This window comes from Galeopterus variegatus, unplaced genomic scaffold (genome assembly GCF_000696425.1).
Source record: "Galeopterus variegatus unplaced genomic scaffold, G_variegatus-3.0.2 Scaffold676, whole genome shotgun sequence".
Taxonomy (NCBI): Eukaryota; Metazoa; Chordata; class Mammalia; order Dermoptera; family Cynocephalidae; genus Galeopterus; species Galeopterus variegatus.
The window spans coordinates 120,077-144,120 of NW_007726787.1; the positions used below are offsets into that span (position 1 = coordinate 120,077).

Consider the following 24,044-nt stretch of genomic DNA (forward strand, 5'->3'; position numbering starts at 1 on the left):
ATCACCTTTAAGGAGATCAAATTTTTTTTTTTGTCTTTTTCGTGACCGGTAAGGGGATTGCACCGCGCTCAGCCAGTGAGCGCACCCGCCATTCCTATATAGCATCCAAACCGGTGGGATGAGTGCGCCACAGGGTCGGCCCCAAGATCAAAATATTTTAAATCTCTATAATAAGAGTTTATGATTTGAATATCACACATATTTTTCTCTTACTCAGAAATTTGTCCTCAACAGATCTGAGGATGTGTTTTCTATTTAGTGACATAGCCTATTTCTTTATTCATAAGACATCAACATCAATTATGTCATATACCCTTTACAATAAGATTTGCTAATAAAGGCAGCCTCTGTGGAACTGACATCAAACATGACTTTACTTACTATATAAAAGTAAATAATGTCTCTCACTGACTAAAAGTGTAAAATTCTTTCAATTTAATCAAATAATGAAAAAAAGAAAAATGAAATTTAGAATCCATATAACTATAGTCTCATGAAGAAAAAGAACAACAATAAAATATTTTTAGAATAGCTTTCAATGCTTTGTAACATATACACATATTATATACAGGATCAACCGTTAAATTAATAAGCAAAATGATACACTAGGCTATAATTAATGCAGCATAGGACTCTGAAATAAAATTGTCTGACTCTAATGTTTACTAGTTGTATAACCTGGGAAAATTATTTAACATCTTGGGGCCGGCCCATGGCTCACTCAGGAGAGTACAGTGCTGATAACACCAAGGCCACGGGTTCGGATCCCATATAGGGATGGCTGGTTGCTCACTGGGTGAGCGTGGTACTGACAACACCAAGTCAATGGTTAAGATCCCCTTACCAGTCATCTTTAAAAAAAAAAAAAAATTATTTAACATCTCTGTGCCTCCATTTCTCCACTTATCCATAAAATAAGAATAATAATAATAACTCATACCTGGAAGACATGTTTTAAATATTAAAGGAGGTAATATCATGTCTAGTACCGAATAAGTACCCGCCCAAAAAATGCTTTTTTTTTCCTTTTTCTCACACTATATAGAATTTTTCATATATTTTGGAAATAAGACTTCTAAGAAAACTGATATTAAAAGTCCTAAATTCACACAAAATCATAATTACCTGTCCATAAAGTACTTCTGCAACCTGAGTATAATCCAATTTAACATTAAGATAAATGGGGCCAACCCCATTGCTCACTCAGGAGAGTGTGGCGCTGGGAGCGCCGAGGCCGCGGGTTCGGATCCTATATAGGGATGGCCGGTGTGCTCACTGGCTGAGCGCGGTGCGGAGGACACCAAGCCAAGGGTTATGATCCCCTTACCGGTGACCAAAAAAAAAAAAAGATAAATGAAAGTTCTCTTGTCAATGAGATTTTGCCCCAGTTGTTGCAAAACAAAACAAAAAGAATGAAACACAAGGCTTCTTTCTTAAAAGATGTACAAAAAAATTTAGAATCCTTTTATTAACAAAACATGATTGTCTTCAACAGCAAATTTATTGGGAAAAATGCAATAAGATTAAGAGCAAAATTTAAGGATTTTAGTGTTTGGGGGATATTTAAAGTTAAAGTGTTGATATCGTTAAAAATTACCAAAATTTGTTACGTATGACATTGCTACTCTATAAATAAAAAAAATTCCAACTGTCTATAATTAGCCTGTAATTTGTCACACTATAATTTTAAAAAGTCATTAAATTATCTTGGGCATTATTTTATTCTCTTTTCTCACAGAGAAATTAATACAAGCAACAGAATGCAAAAAAAAAATGTCAACAGTATAGAAGGCTTTTTAATAAATTTCATTTTGGCAAATAATCATATACAATTTTTAAAAAGCTGAATCATGATGATTTCATTTATTTGTTCTATACGTATCTGATTAATAGGCATTAATTCTATTGACAGAAACAAGAGAACTCTATTGTTATACACAGATTAGAAATGTGAACACTTAGCATTTCCCATAACTACTGACTTCACAAATTATTTTGAATGTCAGTTCAAACAACACTGAATCCCAGAAAAGGTTAGGTAAGCAAAGTGCTCTACTGCCCCCTAATGAAATAAACTAAAAAAATAAAAACTCAGAAAACTCATTTTGAGGTATCTGTACAACAGAAAAAATAATCTTACTTTGCTAATTGCAGTAGACAAACACTAAGACAATTAACTGAAAACAACTTGGATATATATCAAAATACTGTAGGAAAGCTACAATCACCCAGTTTTCATGATAAAATTAGTGGCAAAACAGGAAAGCCTTGAGACAGAAATGTTCCAAAAGAAAGGAGACCACAGTCAAACAATGTTATCTAGTGTGATAGCAATTAACACTTCACTGCAGGCGACATTTTTCATGTTTGTTGAAAGTATAAAAAAGAAAAAAAAAGAGCTCCTTAGAAACCACTCTTCAGTGAATTACAGTAAGTTTTCAGCTCAACAGCTCAAAAGTAAACACTATCACAATATTCTCTCACAATTTACGCTGACTAATTAATCCTCTCCGAATTATTTTAATATACGTATATTACCAGGATAACTACCCTGCAAAATACACATTTAAAAGAATTTTGCCTAATGCTTGTTGTTTTAAACAAACACTAATTTCATAAGTATGACAACTTTGTAACTTATGGTACTTTGCCTCATAAATTAATCAGTGATAACTTTTAATCTTCCTTCTAAAAAAAGTTCTCCCTTCCTTTTAACAAACCTGGTTTTTAAAACATGCTCCATAACCCTATTCCTTTTACTTAATATTCCAAGCTGTCAAGAATTCCTGAATTCTCATTTCAGAACAGATCTAGTATTGGAGAGAAAAGTAGTTTGTAGTCCTTAATAATAGTGGTTACATAAAAATTAACATCAAGGAACCAGATGAAGTAAGAGTATAAAGAATAGGATATCAGATCATAAAAACAGGGAGACCGTAAAGAAAAAGCAATAATTCCAGGAAGCAGTTTACTAAGGGAAACAGGTATAATAGTTAACTGTTCCTTTATAGCAAGGGCACACCACATCACTTGAAGATGGCAAGTTTCTGTCCAGGTTGACAGTGATTTTATACTTCACTATGTGTCTGTTGTTTAAGAGATATAAGAAATAGGGACCAAATCCACCAGTGCCATAGGAGAGAGAACAATACAGAGAAAAAAGAAACTAAGTATTCACCCAAGATGAAAAGGAGGTATCTTTTACATTTGTGTGCTGCTGCTCTTCTTCCTGTCTGTTTGTTAATGAAAATGGTGCTCTAGCTCTGCAAGTTATAAGGCTAACCAACGTGCATATATATATAGTCACTCAAAATTTCAAAATAGCAACACACAGAAAAACATAAATGTACTCAAGCCCATATCTCAAATGAGTTGGCTTTCACATCTGTAGTGACTTCCTGAATAATATGAATTAAAACGTGGCTGTTTTACTAAAAGCATTATTCATCCATTCCAACTGCCTAAAAATATAACAGACACAGGCATATTTTGAAGCTGTAATAAAGGAATTTGGAGGATTTGAGAATCCCAAAGTCAAGTACTGCCGAACTCATGATGCTTAAAGCATATCCAATATATGGTCAAAATAGTATCCTTCCAACCTATAACTGTCTTTAGCTATTCAGACTGAACACCATAGTAGTTATGAGAAATAAAACAGAGAAGGTATGTAGCTACTTGGAGTATACAGTATGCATTTTCATTCATGGACTAGTCCCATTCTACACCAGTGAGTTCCAGATCATTATCCTAAAACCAAAAGAAACACCTTCCCCAGTTTATGGGAGAAAAAAGGGACTTTCCAGGTTGTGTTTCCCCTCCCTAATTCCCAGTAAACATATATATGAAAAATATAATGAATAAAAAAAGGAGGGCTGGCCGGTTGGCTCAGCTGGTTAGAGCACAGCCTTGTAATACTAAAGTAACCAGTTCAGATCCTCATACTGGCCAGCCACCAAAAAAAGGGGAAAGGAGAATGCAAGAGAAAATAAAAATTCCATCAGGAAATGTGAAGGTATTTCAAAAAGTTTGTGGAAAAATAGAATTAAAAGATAATACTAATCTTTCCATGAACTTTTTTAAGTACCCTCATAAATTTAGTGAGAACTTTGGCTTAAAACAAATGAATTTATTTATTTTAGCCCCAAAAAAGTTTTATTGATGATGGTTACAGCCAGAACTTATTGAACATTTACCGTAATACTAGGACTTAGCACTTTACATACACTGAGTATTTAATCTTCTGTAAAAACCTGTGAAATAAATAAATACTATTATCTCCATTTTACAAAGGAAAAAAATGACTCGAAGATTAAGTAACTTGCCCAAAGTTACACCATTATTAAATTGCAGAGCATATATAATATATCCAGTCGACTGACTCTTAACTACTAAGTTTCTAGTATTTTCCAGTGAAAATGTGTGAAATGAAGTAATACACTTGAAACACTATAATAAACTAATAAGTCATGTATAAGATCCAAGTCGATTACAGAGAATTTTGTAGTCATATAACCTGGGCTAGGCATTGGTTTCAGTTCTTAAAGACAGAAATGTGCATGATATAATAAATAATAGTAAAAGTACTAACAAAAAAGTAATAATACCCCCATCTTTCAATGACCATTATAAATAATAACATCTCTGACATTATTCTCTGATCATATTCATCCACTGTAATCTCTTCCTCCTCAGATCTTCCATAGCACTTCATTCTCAACTCTATTTTATTTATCTTAAAATGAGAAAAAGTCTTATCTATTTAGGAGGGGAAATCATTCCCCCTTTTCTATCTTAAAAAGATAATCATTTATAACATAAAATATAACTACCTCCCATTATAATCTGAAATATATATATTTCTCTATGTGACAGAGTAAAAAAACCCATTCTATAGCAACTCTTTGATAACCACATTCAAGTTGTTCTGAAATTAATACTAAAGGAGAAATCACTATGTGGTGTTGCTTTGCCCCCCACGGATTTGTCACCCCTACTTCCCCTGGGTGACAGAGCTGCAAAGGATTACTCAAAGCCCATCTCTTCTGAGCAGTGAGAGACCCAGAAGTGGTTAATCTCCCTCGGAACCGTCAAACAAGAGGCATCCCTTCCTTGGGAAATTAACCCCAAACTGGGGTTCTCTTCCTGCATTTATTTTCCAGACCAGGAAGTTACAGGAAGAGAACATATGTGGGGCTATAGTTTAACAATATAGGCTGGTAACTTTCAGTGAAACAAGTCAGATGACATTCCATTAGATAATTAAGTGATCCACCAACAAAAGCTTGATCTAGCAAACATTCCCTTCTTACAGCAATTTCTCACATCTTCACATCTTCACATAACAATCAGTAACTAGTCTGTCCTTGAGCCAGCAACGTTACTGTGCCACAAATCTTTATCTTACATCAGAGACTTTATAGCCTGAGGAAAATTTCCAGTCCTCTGCAAGGTCAATATTTGAAACTGCAAGGCTTTGGAAAACCGGCCCTGTGAAGTACATTTGCTTTAACAATCCTCTACAATGTGATATAAAATTAATTCAAAATTTTATTTTGTAAGAGCTGGAATTTAAACACATGCACATACACACAAAAACAATTCAGGTCATGATGATATTCCAGGCATTGGACAGACAACAAATAATATTCCCTCTACTATTTGTATGCAACTTAACACACAAAGCATCCAGGAATATCCACAAATATCTAAAACATTAAAATTAAAATTTTATACGGTATTCACCAATTTTTTTATTGCAGAATTTAGAAGAGGACATTATGAAATGTTCTTGTATGAAAAGTACCTTGCAAGATAAGCTATTTCTTCAGATAAATAAAGTGATACTTGAATCTGACATCAAAGACTGTCACAAATAGGCTGGCTAGTTAGCTCACTCGATAGAGTGGGATGCTGGTAACACCAAGATCAAGTTTTTGGATCCTCCTACCAGCCAGTCACAAAAGAAAGAGAAAAAAAGAAAAAAAAATTGTCACAAATAAAGACCTATCAATTTATAATCCTTGTTTAATTTTAACTGAATTATGTTTAAATTTTAAATCCAGCAAGCAAAGACCCTGTGAACAAAAAAATATAAGATTTAAAACAAAACACATCATTTCAATGAAATACCATTTCTTACCTTTGAATCTTCATTGCTCATTCCTAGTTGTAACACAGCTTGAGGAGATTTTAGTTTAGCTTGACCAGAGTGAGCCATTTGAAGGTTCAGCTGCCATCCGACCGTCTCTAGCTATAAAAGGCAGATTAGAATCAGATGGTACAGAAGGAAGAAAAGTCAACTTTAAGCAAATCTTCACTCAGCAGGAATGAATATGGATAGCCTGGACTTCACTGAAAGTCAGTTCTAGGGATCCATTAACCTGCATACTCTGCAAATTTTCCCTTTGGACTCATTAAATTGGCCTTTTGCCATGCCTGTCAAATTCAACAGTAAAAGCGATCTTTAAATATGCTACATTCTAAAAATAAAGATTCTAAGACTAAGCAATGAAATACACTAAAAGAGCCAATGGTTTTTAAATAGTAAATTACTATTTTAAAATAGCATTTTTTAATAACAATGATTTTTAAATACTTAGAAATTTCAACTAGTAAAGAGAATAAATTGATGAAAAACACTTTAATGATTTCCCTTTATCTTTCAAAAATCTTTACTTAGGTAGTACACACAGGTAAGACCGCTCTCTTTTTTTTTTTTTTTTTAATTTAGAGAGAAACTGAAGTACCGTATAGTAAGAGGTGCACATATATCCTTAGACACAATTTAGCAAGACTGGAAGAGAATCAGGCAAAGAATTAATATCTCCTAGTAAGCAGGTGTTACCCAAAAGACTATCACACTTTCCAAAGTACTCTAATCTACTACAGTTTCCAGTTATGACAAAAACTAATTAGAACATTTCTTTCAATTTATTAGTTAACACAACAGCAAAATTTAATTAAGTAAGACAGAAATTCTAAAGAAGAACTAAGACAGTTTAATTTTTCTTTTAAAATATTAAGCAGCACAAACATGGCTTTATTGAACTTGACAGCTTATCAGTTCCTCCAACCTCAGAAGTATAAGGTTTTAGATTTAATTTCCTGTAAGTCTCAAGTATCAATATTTAAGCAAGTTTTGTAAAATTTAACTGTCATATGTCTCTGACAACATGACCCTAATAATGAATTTAGTAAAAACACCTTTGCTATACTCGGTAAGAATGGCAGCCTCACAACAATTTTTACTTGACCAGAATACTAATCACTTAACTTGAAAGACTGTTCAACAGCTAGAATCACAGCAGTTACTCAAAGCCAAGTTTGAAAAAGAGCAATGAAAATACTCTTATTATCTATTTAAGAGAGGATGTGATGAGAAAATAAAGATACAGTTCTGTTCTTTCTGGCACTGAACCTTTTAGAGTTTATGGGTAAAAAGGGGAAGATGTTACAGTAACATAATCCATAATACCTAATCAGTAAAAAATCAATTTAATGGTACATAGTAAGCATTCTTGATATATTGATCTTTAACACTGATTACAGTAAACATACTCTGATACCAGCCTGCCAGTATTTTCAAAAGTCGCATGTAATAGACCCTCCAATAAAGCAGGAATATATATGCCATAACCACTCTCACATCTCCCAAAGCATTTTGACAGATGTCATGTCTTAATTGAACAACTCCTACTAGTATTCACATGGGCCTGTAGGACACTGTACTGACCTTTGGTTCATGCTTAAGCTATCACTCACTAGCTATGATTCCCTGAGATCTTGTAAGATTGAAACTTAGCCAATGTCTTCATTCAAAATGGAAATAAATCTATCTAAACTATCTACTTTTTTGAGTTATTGGTAATATCAAATAAGAAAATGCATTTTCAAAGTATTTTGGAAACTGCAAGCATTATAAATATAAGGCACTTTTGGTTAAATAATTTTTTCTATAGTATCTTTCAAATGTTATCCAAAATTCATGACCCAGTTTAGACCCACATCATCCATCTCTTCCCAGATTATCATAGTTTTCTTTTTTATTGAAACATAATTGATTATACATTTTTGTGGGGTACAGAGTTGAATATCAGTATTTGTGTGCATTAAGTGATGATCAAATCAGGACTATCTGCATATTCCTCATTACAAAACGTAATTATTCTTTGTGTCCATTACCTAATGTCTCCTTAACCCCCCTCTCACTCCCCCTTTCCCACCTCTAGTAACCATAGTTATATTTTCTCCTTCTGAAAGTTCAAATTATTACTGTGGTGGTTGTTTCTTTCTTTCTGTCTTAATTTTTTTTTTTTTTTAGCTCCCACTTATGAGTGAGGATATGTGGTGTTTCTCTTTCTGTGCCTGGCTTATTTCACTTAACATAATTTTCTCCAAGCTCATCCAAGCTGAGAATGGCAGAATTTCATCCTTTTTTATGGCAGAGTACTATTCCACTGTGTATATATACCACATTTTCCTTATCCAGTCATCCGTTGATGTACATTTAGGTTGGTTCCAACTCTTGGCTATTGTAAATAGAGCTGTGATAAACGTGGGAATGCAGGTGTCCCTTCAACATGATGATTTCTATTCCTTTGAGTATATACCCAGCAGTGGGATTGCTGGATCATAGGGCAGTTCTATCTGTAGTTGTCTGAGGAACCTCCATACTGTTTTCCACAATGGCTGTACTAATTTACAGTCCCACCAACAGTACAGGAGGGTTCTCCCTTTTCCACATCCTCACCAGCATTTGTTATTATCTGTCTTTTTGATAATGGTCAGTCTAACTGGGGTGAGGTGATATCTCAGTGTGGTTTTGATTTGCATTTCCCTGATGCTAAGTGATGTTGAGCATTTTTTCATGTGTCTGTTGGCCATCAATATATCTCACTTTGAGAAATGTCTATTCAGCTCCTTTGCACATTTTTAAAATCAGATTATTTGTTTTTTTTACTGTTGTTTGAGTTCCTTGTATATTCTGGATATTAATCCTTTGTTGTATGTATAGTTTGCAAGTATTTTCTCCCATTCCACAGGTGGTCTTTGCACTCCACTGATTGTTTCCCTTGCTGTGCGGAAGCTTTTTAGTTTGACTTAATCTCATTTGTTTATTTTTTTTCTTTTGTTGCCTGTGCTCTCAGGTCTTACTCATAAAGTCTTTGCACAGTCCTCTTTCCTGAAATATTTCACCTACGTTTTCTTCTAGGAGTTTTACAGTTTCAGGTCTTTTTTTTTTTTTTCCTTTTTTGTCTTTTTTTGTGACCGGTAACAGGATCGCAACCCGTGGTGTCGCGCCCGTACCGCGACCGGCAACGGGATCGCAACCCTCGGTGTCGCACCCGCACCGCGCTCAACCAGTGAGCAGACCGGTCTCTATATGGGATCCGAACCCTCAGCGGGAGCGCCACCGCGCTCCCAAGCGCCGCACTCTACCGAGTGCGCCACCGGGCCAGCCCCAGTTTCAGGTCTTATATTTAAGTCTTTAGTCCACTTTGAGATGATTTTGGTATATGGCGAGAGGTAATAGTCTTCTAACTGCTACCTGTCTCCTATCAAACTCCAACCCATTATTTCATTTTCCTTTTTAAAATTCTCCAATAGCTCCGTTTACTACCTAAAAAATAAAATCCAAACTTTTAAGTCCCAAGTCTAACACACACAGCCCCTTAGGATGTGATACCTAACTACCTTTGCAGTCGTATGTTCTAACACACCTTACTAATTATCTATAATTTAGCCACACTGCACAAATGTGATTCCCAGAATGCACTATGCTGTTTCACATGACTGTTCTTTTGCTCCAATGTCATCTCCTTTGTAATTTTTCAATTCCCTTCCCTCTGTAGTTGCCACTTTGCTCTCTCAGCACTCAGTATCCTTCTCTCAACATTTAGATCAGTATATTCCAATAATTTGCCTACATGTCTGTCTCACCAGAGTAGACTATCGCTGGTAGGACAAGGCTAAAGTCTGATTCACCTTTATATCCCTGTGACCTACAACAGCCCCTGACAGAGTCTCAAATAAGAGACTGATTATATAATATACATAAGCTTTCAAAGAGAAGTATTTACATGAAAATGAAAAGGAAAGGAAAAAAACAGTTCTATTTGGATGTGGCTTTTGTAGAAGGCAATATTATGACCTATAGAGTCAACATTTGGCTGGTTCTTTACAAACACACACACACACACACACACACAATTAATTTTGGTATCTGCAGACCAAAGCATGTCCAGAAGTCTTTTTTGTAATGGGTAAACATTATCCTATAGCTTTCATATGGTTTACTGACTAGCAGTTAAGAGTGTGGCCTGCGGAATTCCATATTAGTTGACCTTAAGCAAGTTATGCATTCATCTCTCTGAGTCTCACTTTCCTCACTTGCAAAATGGAGGTAATAATACCTATCTCATCAAGTTGTTGTGAAGGACTACATGTATATTATCATATATGGAGTTGGCGGCACCTCCTTTCCCAACTTCTCTAATTCAGTGTTCTTTCCAATCTCACTGTCCTTTCCCCAAGTAATTTATAATATGGCTATGAGTTGTCTTTCTTTGTTCATATTATATATTCTCTTTCTGAAAATACAACTTAGAAAATCCATATTATAGATGCATGAAACTACCAAACACTTTGATTTTAAAACTTCAAAAAATATATATATTTTAAACTGTTATATTCATAATAATGTTATACTTATTATATTCACTTTAGAAAATTATTAAAAACCATCAAGTCATTTGACAAAAAGGTACAACTCTAATTTGAAAAGTTACTAATTGGAGCTAGGTTCAGAAAGACCAATCTACAAACCTCATGTTAATCAAGACTTTGTAACTCATTCACATACCTACTATTGGCTAAAAGAAATGACAAACTAGAAACATCGTTTACATATTTTGGGTCACATATCACTGCAGCTGTGGACTCCACAGATGCGAGGCAACTGCAACCATTTCTGCTAGTGCCATCACCAAGACTTAACGCTGCTGCCATCAAGGACACTGCAGTAGTGAGGTTGGCAGTTGTAGCCACCAGTGCTACTGCTGCCCCCACAAGGTAACCCAGCTTCTACTGCAGACATCACAGACACGAGGGACACAGTTGCACCCACCAACACTGCTGCCACTTCTAGGAGGTAACCCTGCTGCTGCTACAGACACTGCAGTTGTGCAGGCTGCTGCTGTTGACATTGAAGCCAAGAGGGCAGCTACTGCAACCACCACCACTGCAGTTGCTGCCACCACTGGGGCCACCAGGCAGCCACCACTGCTGTGCAAGCAGTTTGCAGGCACTGGAACCACTGCTGCTACATGGGCAGTCCACCAAAGCCACCTCCACAAACACCACTTCTGTAAGGGCAGCCTACTACCACAGCAGCAGCCACAACAACCACTAAGCAGGTGGGCTGCCAACCACTTGACTGCACTGACGCAAGTAGGGTCATCAAAAGATTCCAGAGAAGGAGAGTAATAGAAAAAGCAACTGATCTACCAGATGACCAGACATCAATGTAGAAATACTAAAAATATGGAAAAAACAAGAAAATATGAGTCCACCAAAGGAATAAAATAACTCTCAAGTACCAGACCTCATAAAGCAGGAAACCCTTCAAATGACTGAAAAGGAATTCCAAGCAACAATTTCAAGGAAACTCAAGGATATACAGTTAGACAACACAATGAACTGAGCAAAACTATCCAGGATAGGAAAGAAGAAATTTACACAGAGATTAATACTTTAAAAAACAATGTAGCAGAACTCATGGAACTGAAGGAGTCATTCAACAAAATAAAAAAACACAACTGAGAGCTTAAGTGGCAGGTTACAGAAAACAGGAGAAAGAACTTCTGATCCTGAATACAGTCTCCATGAAATAACTCAGGTGGGCCAAAAAAAAAAAAAAAAAAAAATTTAAAAAAATGAAAATCTAAGAGAGAAAACAGACAATGTTAAGTGTATAAACATCCAAATCATGGGTATTACTGAAGGAAAGGAGAAAGGTAAAGGCTTTCAGAACATTTTCAATCAAGTAATATTGGAAAACTTCCTAGATATAGGAAGGGACACAGACCTTCAGATTCAGGAGGCTCAAAAATGCCCACACAGATTCAGTCTAAAAAGGTCCTCTAAGGCATAGTATAGTCAAACTGGAAAAACTCAAAGACAAAGAGAGAAACCTAAAAATGGAAGGAAAAAGTGTGAAGTCACCTATAAGTGAGACCCCATCAGAGTAACACCAGACTTCTCAACAGAAACTCCACAGGCCAGAAGAGAATGGGATGATATATTCAAAATATCAAAAGAAAGACACAGCCAGCCAAAAATACTAAACCCAGCAAGCCTATCCTTCAGAAATGAAGAAGAAATAGTGTATTTCCCAGAGAAACAAAAACTGTGAGTTCACCACCACACAACAACCACTACAAGAAATCCTCAAGGGAGTCCTACATCTAGAATCCAAAAGATGATAATCACTACCACGAATACACAAGAAGACAAAACCCACTGGTAAAATAAAAATGCCAAAAGAAAGAGAAAAAAAAAACTGTATCTTACTACCTCTAAAAACCAACAAACACTGAAGACAAACAATAAAAGGGAAACAAAATATAGTTAAAATGTCCAAATGAAAATCAATAAAATGCCAGAAGATAATACCTTACAATAACAACCCTAAAAGTAAATGGATTAAATTCTCCACTCAAAAGACACAGACTGACTGATTGGATTAAAAAGGTAGATCCAACTATATGCTATCTGAAAGAGACTCACCTCACCTGTAAAGACACACACACTAAGAGTGAGGAGTTGGAAAAAGATATACCACACAAATGGAGAAGCTATTCTTACATTGGATAAAATAAACTTTAAACCAAAAACTATAAAAAGAGACAAAGAAAACCAAAATATAAGGATAAAGGGATCTATCCAGCAAGAAGACATAACAATCATAAATATACATGCACCCAACATTGGAGCACCCAGATACATAAAACAAACACTATTAGACATAAGGAGACAGATCAAGACACAATAATAGTTGGGGATCTGAACACCACTCTTTCAACATTGGATATATCATCTAGGCAACAAATCAACAGAGAAACACAAGATTTAAACCACATGTTAGACCAATTGGACTTGGCAGATATCTACAAAACATTTCATCCACCAACCACAGAATACACATCCCTCTCATCAACACATGAAACATTCATCAGGAAAGACCACATGTTAAGTCACAAATCAAGTCTCAACAAATTTTTAAAAAATTGAAATCATTTCAAGTATCTCCTTAGACCACAATAGAAAAAACTAAAAATCAATAACAAGGGAAACTATAGAAACTATACAAATACATGGAAATTAAACATGTTCCTGAGTGACCCATGGTACCTAGAAGAAATTAAACAGGAAATGAAAAATTTTCTTGAAACTAATGAAAAAAAGACACCTCACAGAAAACCTGTGGGATACTGCAAAGCACTACTAAGAGGGAAGTTTATTGCAATAAATACTTATATCAAAAGAATACAAAGATTTCAAATAAACCTACTCTACACCTCAAAGAACTAGAAAAACAAGAACAATCCAATCCCAAAATTAGTAGATGGAGAGAAATAATTAAGATCAGAGTAGAATTAAATGATACAGTGACCCAAACAAACTATTCAAAAGATCAATGAAAAAAAAAGTTTTTTTTGTTTTGTTTGTTTTTTTTGAGAAAATAAACAAAATAGACAAATCATTAGCTAGGCTAACAAAAAAAGAAGTGAGAATATCCAAATAAAAATCAGAAATGAAAAAGGAGACATCACAAATGATACCACAGAAATACAAAGAATCATTAGAGACTATTATAAGCAACTATACATCAAAAAATTTGAAAACCTGGAGGAAATGGATAAATTTCTGGACACATACATACTACCAAGACTGACCCAGGAAGAAATACAAAACCTGATCAGACTGTTAACAAGCAACAAGATTGAAACAGTAATCAGCTGTCTCTCAATAAAGAAAAGCCCTGGACTGGATGGTTTTACTGCTGAATTCTAATAAACCTTTAGAGAGAACTAATACCAATTATCTACGAATAATCCAAAATTGAAACAGCGACCATTCTCCAAAACTCATTCTATAAGACCAGCATCACCCTGCTACCAAAACCAAATACAGATACAACAAAAAAAAGAAAACTACAGGCCAATATCTCTGATGAACATAGATGCAAAAATCCTCAGCAAAATATCTGCAAAGAGAACACAGCAACACATCAAAAAAATTATACACCGTGATCAAGAGAGATTCATCCCAGGGATGCAAGAATGGTTCAAGATATGCAAATCAATAAATGTGATATGCCACATCAACAAAATCAAGTACAAAAACAATACAATTAACTCAATAGACACAGAAAAAGCATTTGACAAAATTCAACATCCCTTCATGATAAAGAATCTCAGCAAATTAGGTATAGAAGGAAAGTACCTCAACCTAAAAAAACCATATATGATGAATCTGCCATCAATATCATCCTGAATGGGGGTAAGCTGATATCTTTTCCTTTAAGAACACAAGATAAGGATGACTACTCTCACCACTCCTATTTAACACAGTATTGGAAGTACTAGCCAGAGCAATCAGGCAAGAGAAAGAAACAAAGGGCATCCAATTGGGAAAAGACAAAGTCAGACTGTCCCTGTTTGCAGATGACATGATCCTATATATCGAAAAACCTAAAGACTCTACAAAGAACAAACACTTAGAGCTGATAAGCAATTTCACTAAATTTGCAGGATACAAAATCAACATGCAAAAATCAGTAGCATTTTTATACTCTAATAATGAATGAGCAGAGAAAGAAAACAAGAAATCAAGCCCATTTACAATAGTCAACAAAAATATAAAATACATAGGAATCCATTTGACCAAGGAGGTGAAAGATCTATACAATGAGAACAACAAATCATTGATGAAAGAAATTGAAGAGGACACAAAAAGATGGAAAGACACACCATACTCTTTGATTAGAAGAATTAACTCTGTGAAAATATCCATACTACCCAAAGTGATCTACAAATTCAATATAATCCCCATCAAAATACCAATATATTCCTCAATGAAACAAAAAACAATCCTAACATTCATATACAAAAGACCTTGAATAGCCAAAACAATCCTGAGAAAAGAAAATAAAGCCAGAGACATAACACTACCTTACTTCAAATTTTACTACAAAGCTGTAGTGACTAAAACAATAGTACTGGCATAAAAATAGACACTCGGACCAATGGAACAGAATAGAGAACCTAGAAATCAAACTACATATTTACAGCCAACTGATCTTTGACAAAGGCATCAAGAACATACATTGGAGAAAAGGCTATCTCTTCAATAAATGGCGCTGGGAAAACTAGACATTCATATGTAGAAGAATGAAACTAGACACATACCTTCGCCATATACCAAAAGAAACTCAAAATGGATTAAAGACTTAAATGTAAGACCTGAAACTATAAAACTCCTAGAAGAAAACATATGGGAAATACTTCAGAAAATAGGACAGGGCAAAGACATTATGAATAAGACCCAAAAGCACAGGAAACAAAAGAAAAAAAAAATGGGATTATAACAAACTAAAAAGTTTCTGCATAGCAAAAGAAACTATTAACACAGCAAAAAGACAACTAACAGAGAGGGAGAAAATATTAGCAAAATACATATCTGACAAAGGATTAATGTCCAGAATATACAAGGAACTCAAATAACTTTACAGTAAAAAAAAACCAAGTAACCCAATTAAAAAATGGGCAAAGGAGCTAAATAGGCATTTCTCAAAGAAAGACATAAATGGCCAACAGACACATGAAAAAATTCTCACCATCTCTAATCAGGGAAACACAAATCAAAGCACACTGAGATATCACCTCACTCTAGTTAGACTGGCCATTATCAAAAATTTGGAAAATAACAAATGCTACCAAGGATGTGGACAAAGAGAATCCCTCCTACACTGTTAGTGGAACTGTAAATCAGTGCAGCCATTATGGAAAATAGTATGGAGTTTCCTGAAACAACTACAGATAGAGTGGCCATACGATTCAGCAATCCCACTGGAATGGAATGGAAATCATGTTGATGGGATACCTGCACCCCCATGTTTATCACAGCTCTATTTACAATAGCCAAGAATTGGAACCAACCTAAATGCCCATCATCAGATGAATAGATAAGGAAAATATAGTATATGTACAGAATGGAATACTACTCTACCATAAAAAAGAATGAAATTTTGCCATTCACAGCAACATGGGTGAACTTACAGAAAATTATGTTAAGTGAAATAAGCCAGGCACAGAAAGATAAATACCACATGTCCTCACTCATAAGTGGAAGCTAAAAAAACAAACAAATAATAAAAAAGACAGACAGATATAACAATCACAATAATATGCTGAACTTTAATAAGGAAAGAACAGAACTGAGCCCCCCACAAATGGGAAAGAGGGAGAGGGGACAGTGAGAAATTGGTAAAGGGCCACAAAAAATGATTACATTTGGTAACGTTGAATATACTAATCAACCTAATTCAAGCATCACATATTGCACACAGGTATGGATATTCAATACTGTATCCCACATATATGTATAATCAATTATGTTTCAGTCAGTAACTTTTTAAAAAGATAGAAACAATTATTTTCTTTTACCCATCCTAATTTTAAAAGGAATATCTATTATTTTCTTCAAACTAGTAATAGATGGTATAGGAAGATTGCTTGAAGAAGGAGAAGCAAAAAGTATAATAATAGGTTAATAGGACTTAACACTTTGAGGCACATTTGTTTAAACATGTTTTCGGAAAATCGGAACAAATGCCTTTTTCAAATGATAGCTTCAGAGATGGAGGCAAACATCAGAAAATTGGAATCATATTCCTCAAGCACTGGCATAACCTCCTTAATCATCTTAAGAGGCTCACTTTCTTTTCAGGTTTTAAACTTCTGAATGTGGACCTAACAAACATTTCTGCAGTTTTTTTGTGAAATCTTTCAATAATAACGTTATTTGTTTTTTAATCAGTCAAACCTGTACTCAAAAATTCTATGCCCACTATTCCTAGTTTCATGCTACTGGGAAAACTGCCTAATCCTTCTAATTCTTGGTTTCTTAACATTGGTGAAACAGAAGAAATCTAATTTAACCACTGCACTGAGTTTTTGTGGGTAATAAATAAGATAGTAATATGTAAAAGTACCAGCAAAGCATCTGACAAACAGGAGATTAAAAATACATGTTACTTTCTAGTTTTCCCATTCACTTCAAGATCAATGTCAATTATTTTTATAGTCATACTCTGCAGTCTCTAAAGACCTTAAAAAATTTTTACACAAGTTAAACAATACCCCTTCGTGTTGTCCTAATTCATTTTGTAGCAGGTTTTCTCCATTTGTTCAATACTGTAATAAAAATTATGTTATCTCTTCAAAAGTATTTTATGGTAGAAATGTCTTTCCTTCCAGTGTATTTAATTACAGGATTCAGTTCTAGACATACAGTAAGCTTTATATAGTTTTATTTCTCTTAAGTGCCATTATTACAACAAATTTCTGAGTCACATTCCAGTGTCTCTAACTACCTTACTTTTACAGTGGGTAAGTGTCCACTCTGTTTCTTGGTATGGAACTCCAGTTTCTCTTTTTCATGTCTGTTTCTTTTGCCCTTTAAATCACATACCTGTTTATCTTCAAATGTGCTGTACCAATCTGCTTTGGGTATATCTCTTGTGTAAAGCCCAGAGTTGGTCTTACTTTATGACTTTATTACAAGGGATTTTAAGTAGGTGATTTTCTCATTTCCATCTATTGTTATAAAGATGTTTGATCTTTGTCCTGAATGATTTTATATTACATTTTCTGCTTTTATAACTTTTAAAATCTCATTATGTGGTCTATTTGCTATATATGTATATGTTATTTTTGATACAAATAAAGCATGTCTCTGACCACAATGGTATCAAACTAGAAATCAATAACAGAAAAATCTCCAAACATTTGGAAACTAAACAACACGCTTCTAAATAATCCATGAGTCATAGAGAAAGTCTCAAGGGAAATCAAAATATACATTGAACTAACTGAAAATGAAAACACACTGTATCAAAATTTGAGGGATGCAGCTAAAGCAGAACTGAGAGGACAATTTGAAGCACCAAATGCTTACATTTGGTAAAATAAAGTTTCAAATCTACCTCAAGAATCATAGGGGGAAAAAAATGAAATTCAAACTCTCATACCTTATGCAAAAATTAACTCAAAAAGGATCATGGACTTAAATGAAAACATAAAACTATACAATTTTTAGGAAAAAGAAAAAAAAAAAAAACAGAGTTCCAGACAATCGAGAGCTAGGCAAATAATTCTTAAATTTAATACCAAAAGCACAATAAAAGGAAAGATTGATAAATTGGCCTTCACCAAAAAAACAGGATCTTTTGCAGAGCAAAAATATTAAGAAGATAAGTCAAGGAACAGGTAAGAGCAAATATTTCCAAAACACATATCTGACAAAGGATTAATAGCTAATATATAATGAACTCCAAAACTCAACAGTAAAAAAAACCAATCTAGGGGCCGGCCCGGTGGCGCACTGCTACAGTGTGCCGCTTGGGAGCGCGGCGGCTCTCCCGCCGAGGGTTCGGATCCCACATACAGACCGGTTCCCGCTGATGCAACAATGGTTCAACATACACAAGTCAATAAATGTGAATATAGATACAAAAATCCTCAATAAAATACTACCAATCAGGATACAGCAACACATAAAAAAAGTTATACACCATGACCAAGTGGGATTCATTTCAGAGATGCAACAATGGTTCAACATACACAAGTCAATAAATGTGAATATAGATACAAAAATCCTCAATAAAATACTACCAATCAGGATACAGCAACACATAAAAAAAGTTATACACCATGACCAAGTGGGATTCATTTCAGAGATGCAACAATGGTTCAACATACACAAGTCAATAAATGTGACACACCACATCAACAAACTCAAGGACAAAAACCATATGATTATCTCTATAGATGCAGAAAAAGCATTCAATAAAATTCAATATCCCTTCAGATGAAGACTCGCAGCAAATGAGGTATAGAAGGAAAGTATCTCAACACAGTAAAAGCTATCAAAGACAAGCCCACAGCCAATATCGTCTTGAATGGTGAAAAACTGAAGGCTTTTCCCTTAAGAACAGGAACAAGAGAAGGATGTCCACTCTCATCTCTACTATTTAATATAATATTGGAAGTACTACACAGAGAAGTCAGGTAAGAGAAAGAAATAAAGGACATCCAGATTGTAAAAGACAAAGTCAATTTTCCTTATTTGCATATGACATGATCTTATATATAGAAAAACCTAAAGATTCTATCAAAAAACTCTTAGAGCTGATTAATAATTTCAGTAAGGTTGCAGGACACAAAGTTAATGCCCCCAAATCAGTTGTGTTTATATTTTCAAATAATGAACTAACAGAAAGTGAAATCAAGAAAGCAAGCCCATTTCCAATAGCCATAAAAAAAAAAAAAAAAAACCAATCTAGTCAGAAAATGTGCAAAAGATATGAAGAGACATTTCATTGAAAAGTATATACAGATAGCAAATAAGCACAAGACAAAATGTTCAACATCATTAATCATCTAAGAAATGCAAATTAAAGCCACAGCCAAGATATCACTGTATACCCACCAGAATAGTTAAAATAAAAAATAGTGACAACACAAATAGGATACAAAGAAAGTGGATCACTTGTACATTGCTGCTGGGAATTTAAAATGATACAGCCACTCTGGAAAACATATAGGTAGTTTCTCAAAAAACTAAACTTACTACTATCATATGACCCATGTACTGAACTCCTGAGCATCTATTCCAGAGAAATAAAAACTTACGTTCATGCAAAAACCTATACTTAAATGTTTAAAACAACTTTATTTGTAACAGCCAAAAACTACAAACAACTCAGATGTCCTTCCAAGTCTTAAGCAAACTATTTTATACCCATTCCATGAAATACTACTTAGCAATAAAAAGGAATGAACTACTGATAAACATAACAACCAGGATGAATCTCCAGAGAATTATGGTGAGTGAAAAAAGTCAATCCCAGAATATTATAATACTGTATAATTCCACTTAGATGATATTCTTAAAATGATGAAATTATACAAATGCAGAATAGATTAGTGGTTGGCTGAGGAGCATAAAGTAGGCAGGAAAGGGAAGTGGGCGTGGCCATAAAGGGGCAACATAAGAGACCCTTGTGGTAATGGAAATGTTCTGTATTTTGACTATAAGAATGCCAATATCCTGGTTATGATATTGAACTGCACTCAGGTAAGATGTTACCATTAGAAGAAACTGGGTAAGGGGTACATGGGATCTCTGTATTATTTCTTACAACTGCATGTAACTATAATCACATCCAAAAAAAAGCTCATTTTTTAAAGGGGGCACATGAAGATGAGGAGAATGAAGATTAGTAAATATAAATAATTATGAAAAATTTGCTAAGTTCATATTTATAATACCCCATTCTTAGGTGTAAGATTATGGCACTTAAAGCAAATCCATTCCAACACAAAGCCCCTATAATTACAGTTGGCTTTTCTATATTCTTTGTTTCCTAAAATTATACATATAGAATGAAGCACAAGATAAGAACTTTTTCTAAATCTTTTACACAGGGGACAAGGGCATTTTTCAATTTGGTATAATTTGTTTTATGTGGTTAGCTTTTTGAAGCATTTCTCATTATAAACCTGTATCACCAAGAAAGTAGTATCTCCTGGGAAGATAAACTTATGAATCTATAAGGAGTCATATTTATGATTTCTCAATAATGTGTTTATCTACAAGGGTACTTCAAGAAATCTGTGGAAAAATTGAATTACAAGATAATACGAATCTTTCCATGAACGTTTTGAAGACCCCTCACATGTGTATGCAGTTAAAGCTTTGTTTAAAATAATAGATTCAGAGTAATTTTACATTTGTCTAAGATAGAAATGTTTCCATTCTTTCCATCATACTGTATGGCGACTTATTTCTCCGGAAACAAGAGTTTGCCAAAGCAAACAGGATGATATCACCAATTAAGAGCACACTGCATTGGAAACAACATTCTAGATATCAGAGAATACTGTAGCACAGGTGATCACACCTCAATATTTTACCTTATTTTCTTTGGAAAGAAAATGCTATAGAATATGAAAAAGATACTTAAAATCAGCTAAAATAGGCTCAATAATCAAATGAGCAATGTTTTAAACAATCTGTCATTTGGAGGCCCTCCGGGAGATCCCAAGTTTTATTTCCCATTTTTAAGCTGACAGTGCTCAATTTACAAACTTGGATTCTAAAAGTCCAGCTTTTTGGAAGTCAAAACAAATTTGCAAACAGAATAACATTATATGTGGTAATTAAATTACCAAGTAATTTAATAGAAGGAATGCAGATAGGTAGTTACCTACTTTTTTATATAACAGATTCCTAACCAGAGGAATGTCTAAAACTCAGAAAAATAATAAAGGAGGTTCTACCACCCCCTGGGCTAAAATCAAATTACACCATGGCCTTAAGACAAATCTTCAATTTCCAGCATTCTATGTATGTGGTTTTCTTAAACATTATATTTATATATATATCAGTCTTAAACCAAGAAGCATTCAACCTGAGAAAAACCCTGGTATTTTCAGGATACTAATGATTCCTGCCTCTATGCAAATCATATTAAATTCACGAAACCTACACTTCTTATCAGTAGAATCAGAGTTTCACCTTAGTTTTCTATTCATTTTTAAGAAACAATGGCAAAATGGTATAAAGATTACACCAATCAGGCCTGCAAAATAATGTTGGCCATACTGCCAAAGCTTAAGTTTTAACTGCAAGTAGAGAAGGACATATATCAAAATGTCCATTAGTCAGGTAATTAAAGTCTGCATTTAGCACACTAAAAGAATTTTAATGGTACTGATGGAAAACATATAAAAATAGATATTTGTATATACATTAAGAATCACCTACATAAATAAACTCACTCTCAGTCTGAGGCTTCTACCTCTTTTCACCTATGGGAGAAAGGAAAGCATTGGGATGAAGGTGCTACCCTGTCCATCAAGGGACTTAAGAGAGTGAGAGAAGAGATCCTTAACATTGAAACTCACCAAAAGCCAATGAGACACTGGTAGCTGTAAAGCTGGTCAGACTAAAGCCACAGATCTGCCATCTCTACCCTGGATACCTCTACCAGTTCAGAAACTCCTTTCACCCTTGTCACAGCTATAATAAGCAATACTGTTCATCATACAGATACTATCAGTATATTGTCCTGACTTGGTATGTTACTCCATATCACTTCCCACTGTTAGACACCAGAACTTTCTGGCATTACCTGTTCAGTGTTGTGATTGTTCTACAAATTGACTGAACAAGTAATCATTGAGTATATACTCTGTCACAGGTACTATTTTAGGCTTGAGGTTGGAACAGTGAAAAAAATGAACAGAAATACCTACCTTCATGAAGCTGACATTCAAATGAGTCAGGAGACATTAAAGATAAATAAGTAAACAATACAGTATGGTACTAAGTGCTAAGGAGGAAAATAAAAACAGGGTGAGATAAGTAGTGGAGAAGGCTTATAATTTTAAAGAAAGTGGGCAGAAAAGACTTCACTGTGAGAGAAGCAATTGAATAAAAACCTAAAGAAGGTAAGAGAGAAAGCAAACACTTGCTATCTAGGATAAGATTATTCCAGTTAGAAGGGATACAAGTGCAAAAGCCTTCAATCAGGTAGTTTGAGGATCAGATAGCAATTTTTAAAAAAAGTTGGAGGAGTTATACTATCCAAGTTTAATACTTAAAGCATTCAAGACAATGTGGCATTAGCAAAAGTATAAACATATAGACCTACCAATTGATTTCTAACACATGTGCCAAGGCAAATAATACTGGAACAACTGGAAATCTGTACCGGAAAAAAAAATGAACAACCCCTATCTCACACCAAACACAAAAATTAACTCAAAATGGATCACAGACCTAAATATAAGTGCTAATACTATCAAACTTCTACACAAAAGAAAATCTTTGTGATCCTGGGAAAGGCAGAGATTTTAGATAAGATGTTAGAAGCATAAACCATAAAAGATAAAAATATAAACTGGACTTGAAAATTTTTAAATTCTGTTTACTTTCTTTCTGGAGTGATTTGTAGTTTGCATTGTAGAGATCTTTCACCTCCTTGGTTAAATTTATTCATAGGTATTTTATTTTCTTGTAGCTATTGTAAATGGGCCTGTTTCTTGATTTCTTTCTCTAATAGATTGTTGTCAGCATACAAAAACACTACTGATTTTTGTATATGAATTTTGTATCCTGCTACTTTACTGAATTTGTTTATCAGCTCTAGGAGCTTTTGGGTAGTCTTTAGGTTTTTCTATATATAAGATCATGTCATGTGCAAACAAGGACAATTTGACTTCACCTTTTCCAATTTGGATGCCCTTTATTTCTTTCTCTTGCCTGATTGCTCTGGCTAGTACTTCCAATACTATGTTAAATAGGAGTGGTAAGAGCAGGCATCCTTGTTTTGTTCCTGTTCTTAAAGGAAAAGCTATCAGCTTTTCCCCATTCAGGATGATATTGGTGGTGGGTTTGTCATATATGGCTTTTATTGTTTTGAGATACTTTCCTTCTGTATCTAATTTGTTGAGAGTCACAATGGAATACTATTCAGCCATAAAAAAGAATGAAATTCTGCCATTCAGAGCAACATAGATTAGCTTGAAGAAAATGATGTTAATTGAAATAAGCCAGGTACAGAAAGAGAAATACCGCATGTCCTCACTCATAAGAGTGAGGGAGGCAGAAAGGGAGGCAGGAAGGGAGGAAGGGAGGGAGGGAGGGAAGAAGGGAGGAAGGAATGGAGGGAGGGAGGGAGGGAGGGAGGG

At 34.5% G+C, this 24,044-nt stretch overlaps 1 protein-coding gene across 1 annotated transcript in view; it reads right to left on the minus strand.

Annotated features, from left to right (window-relative positions):
* Positions 1–5,623: 5,623 nt before the first annotated feature.
* COMMD10 (COMM domain containing 10) overlaps positions 5,624–24,044 on the minus strand; it is a 37,549-nt gene continuing 19,128 nt past the window's right edge. The window contains exons 5-6 of the mRNA XM_008571296.1: positions 6,143–6,253; positions 5,624–5,946 (exon numbers count right to left, since the gene is read on the minus strand). Coding sequence (XP_008569518.1) covers positions 5,929–5,946; positions 6,143–6,253 — 129 coding nt within the window. The 3' untranslated portion in view covers positions 5,624–5,928. The remainder of the gene's footprint in view (positions 5,947–6,142; positions 6,254–24,044) is intronic.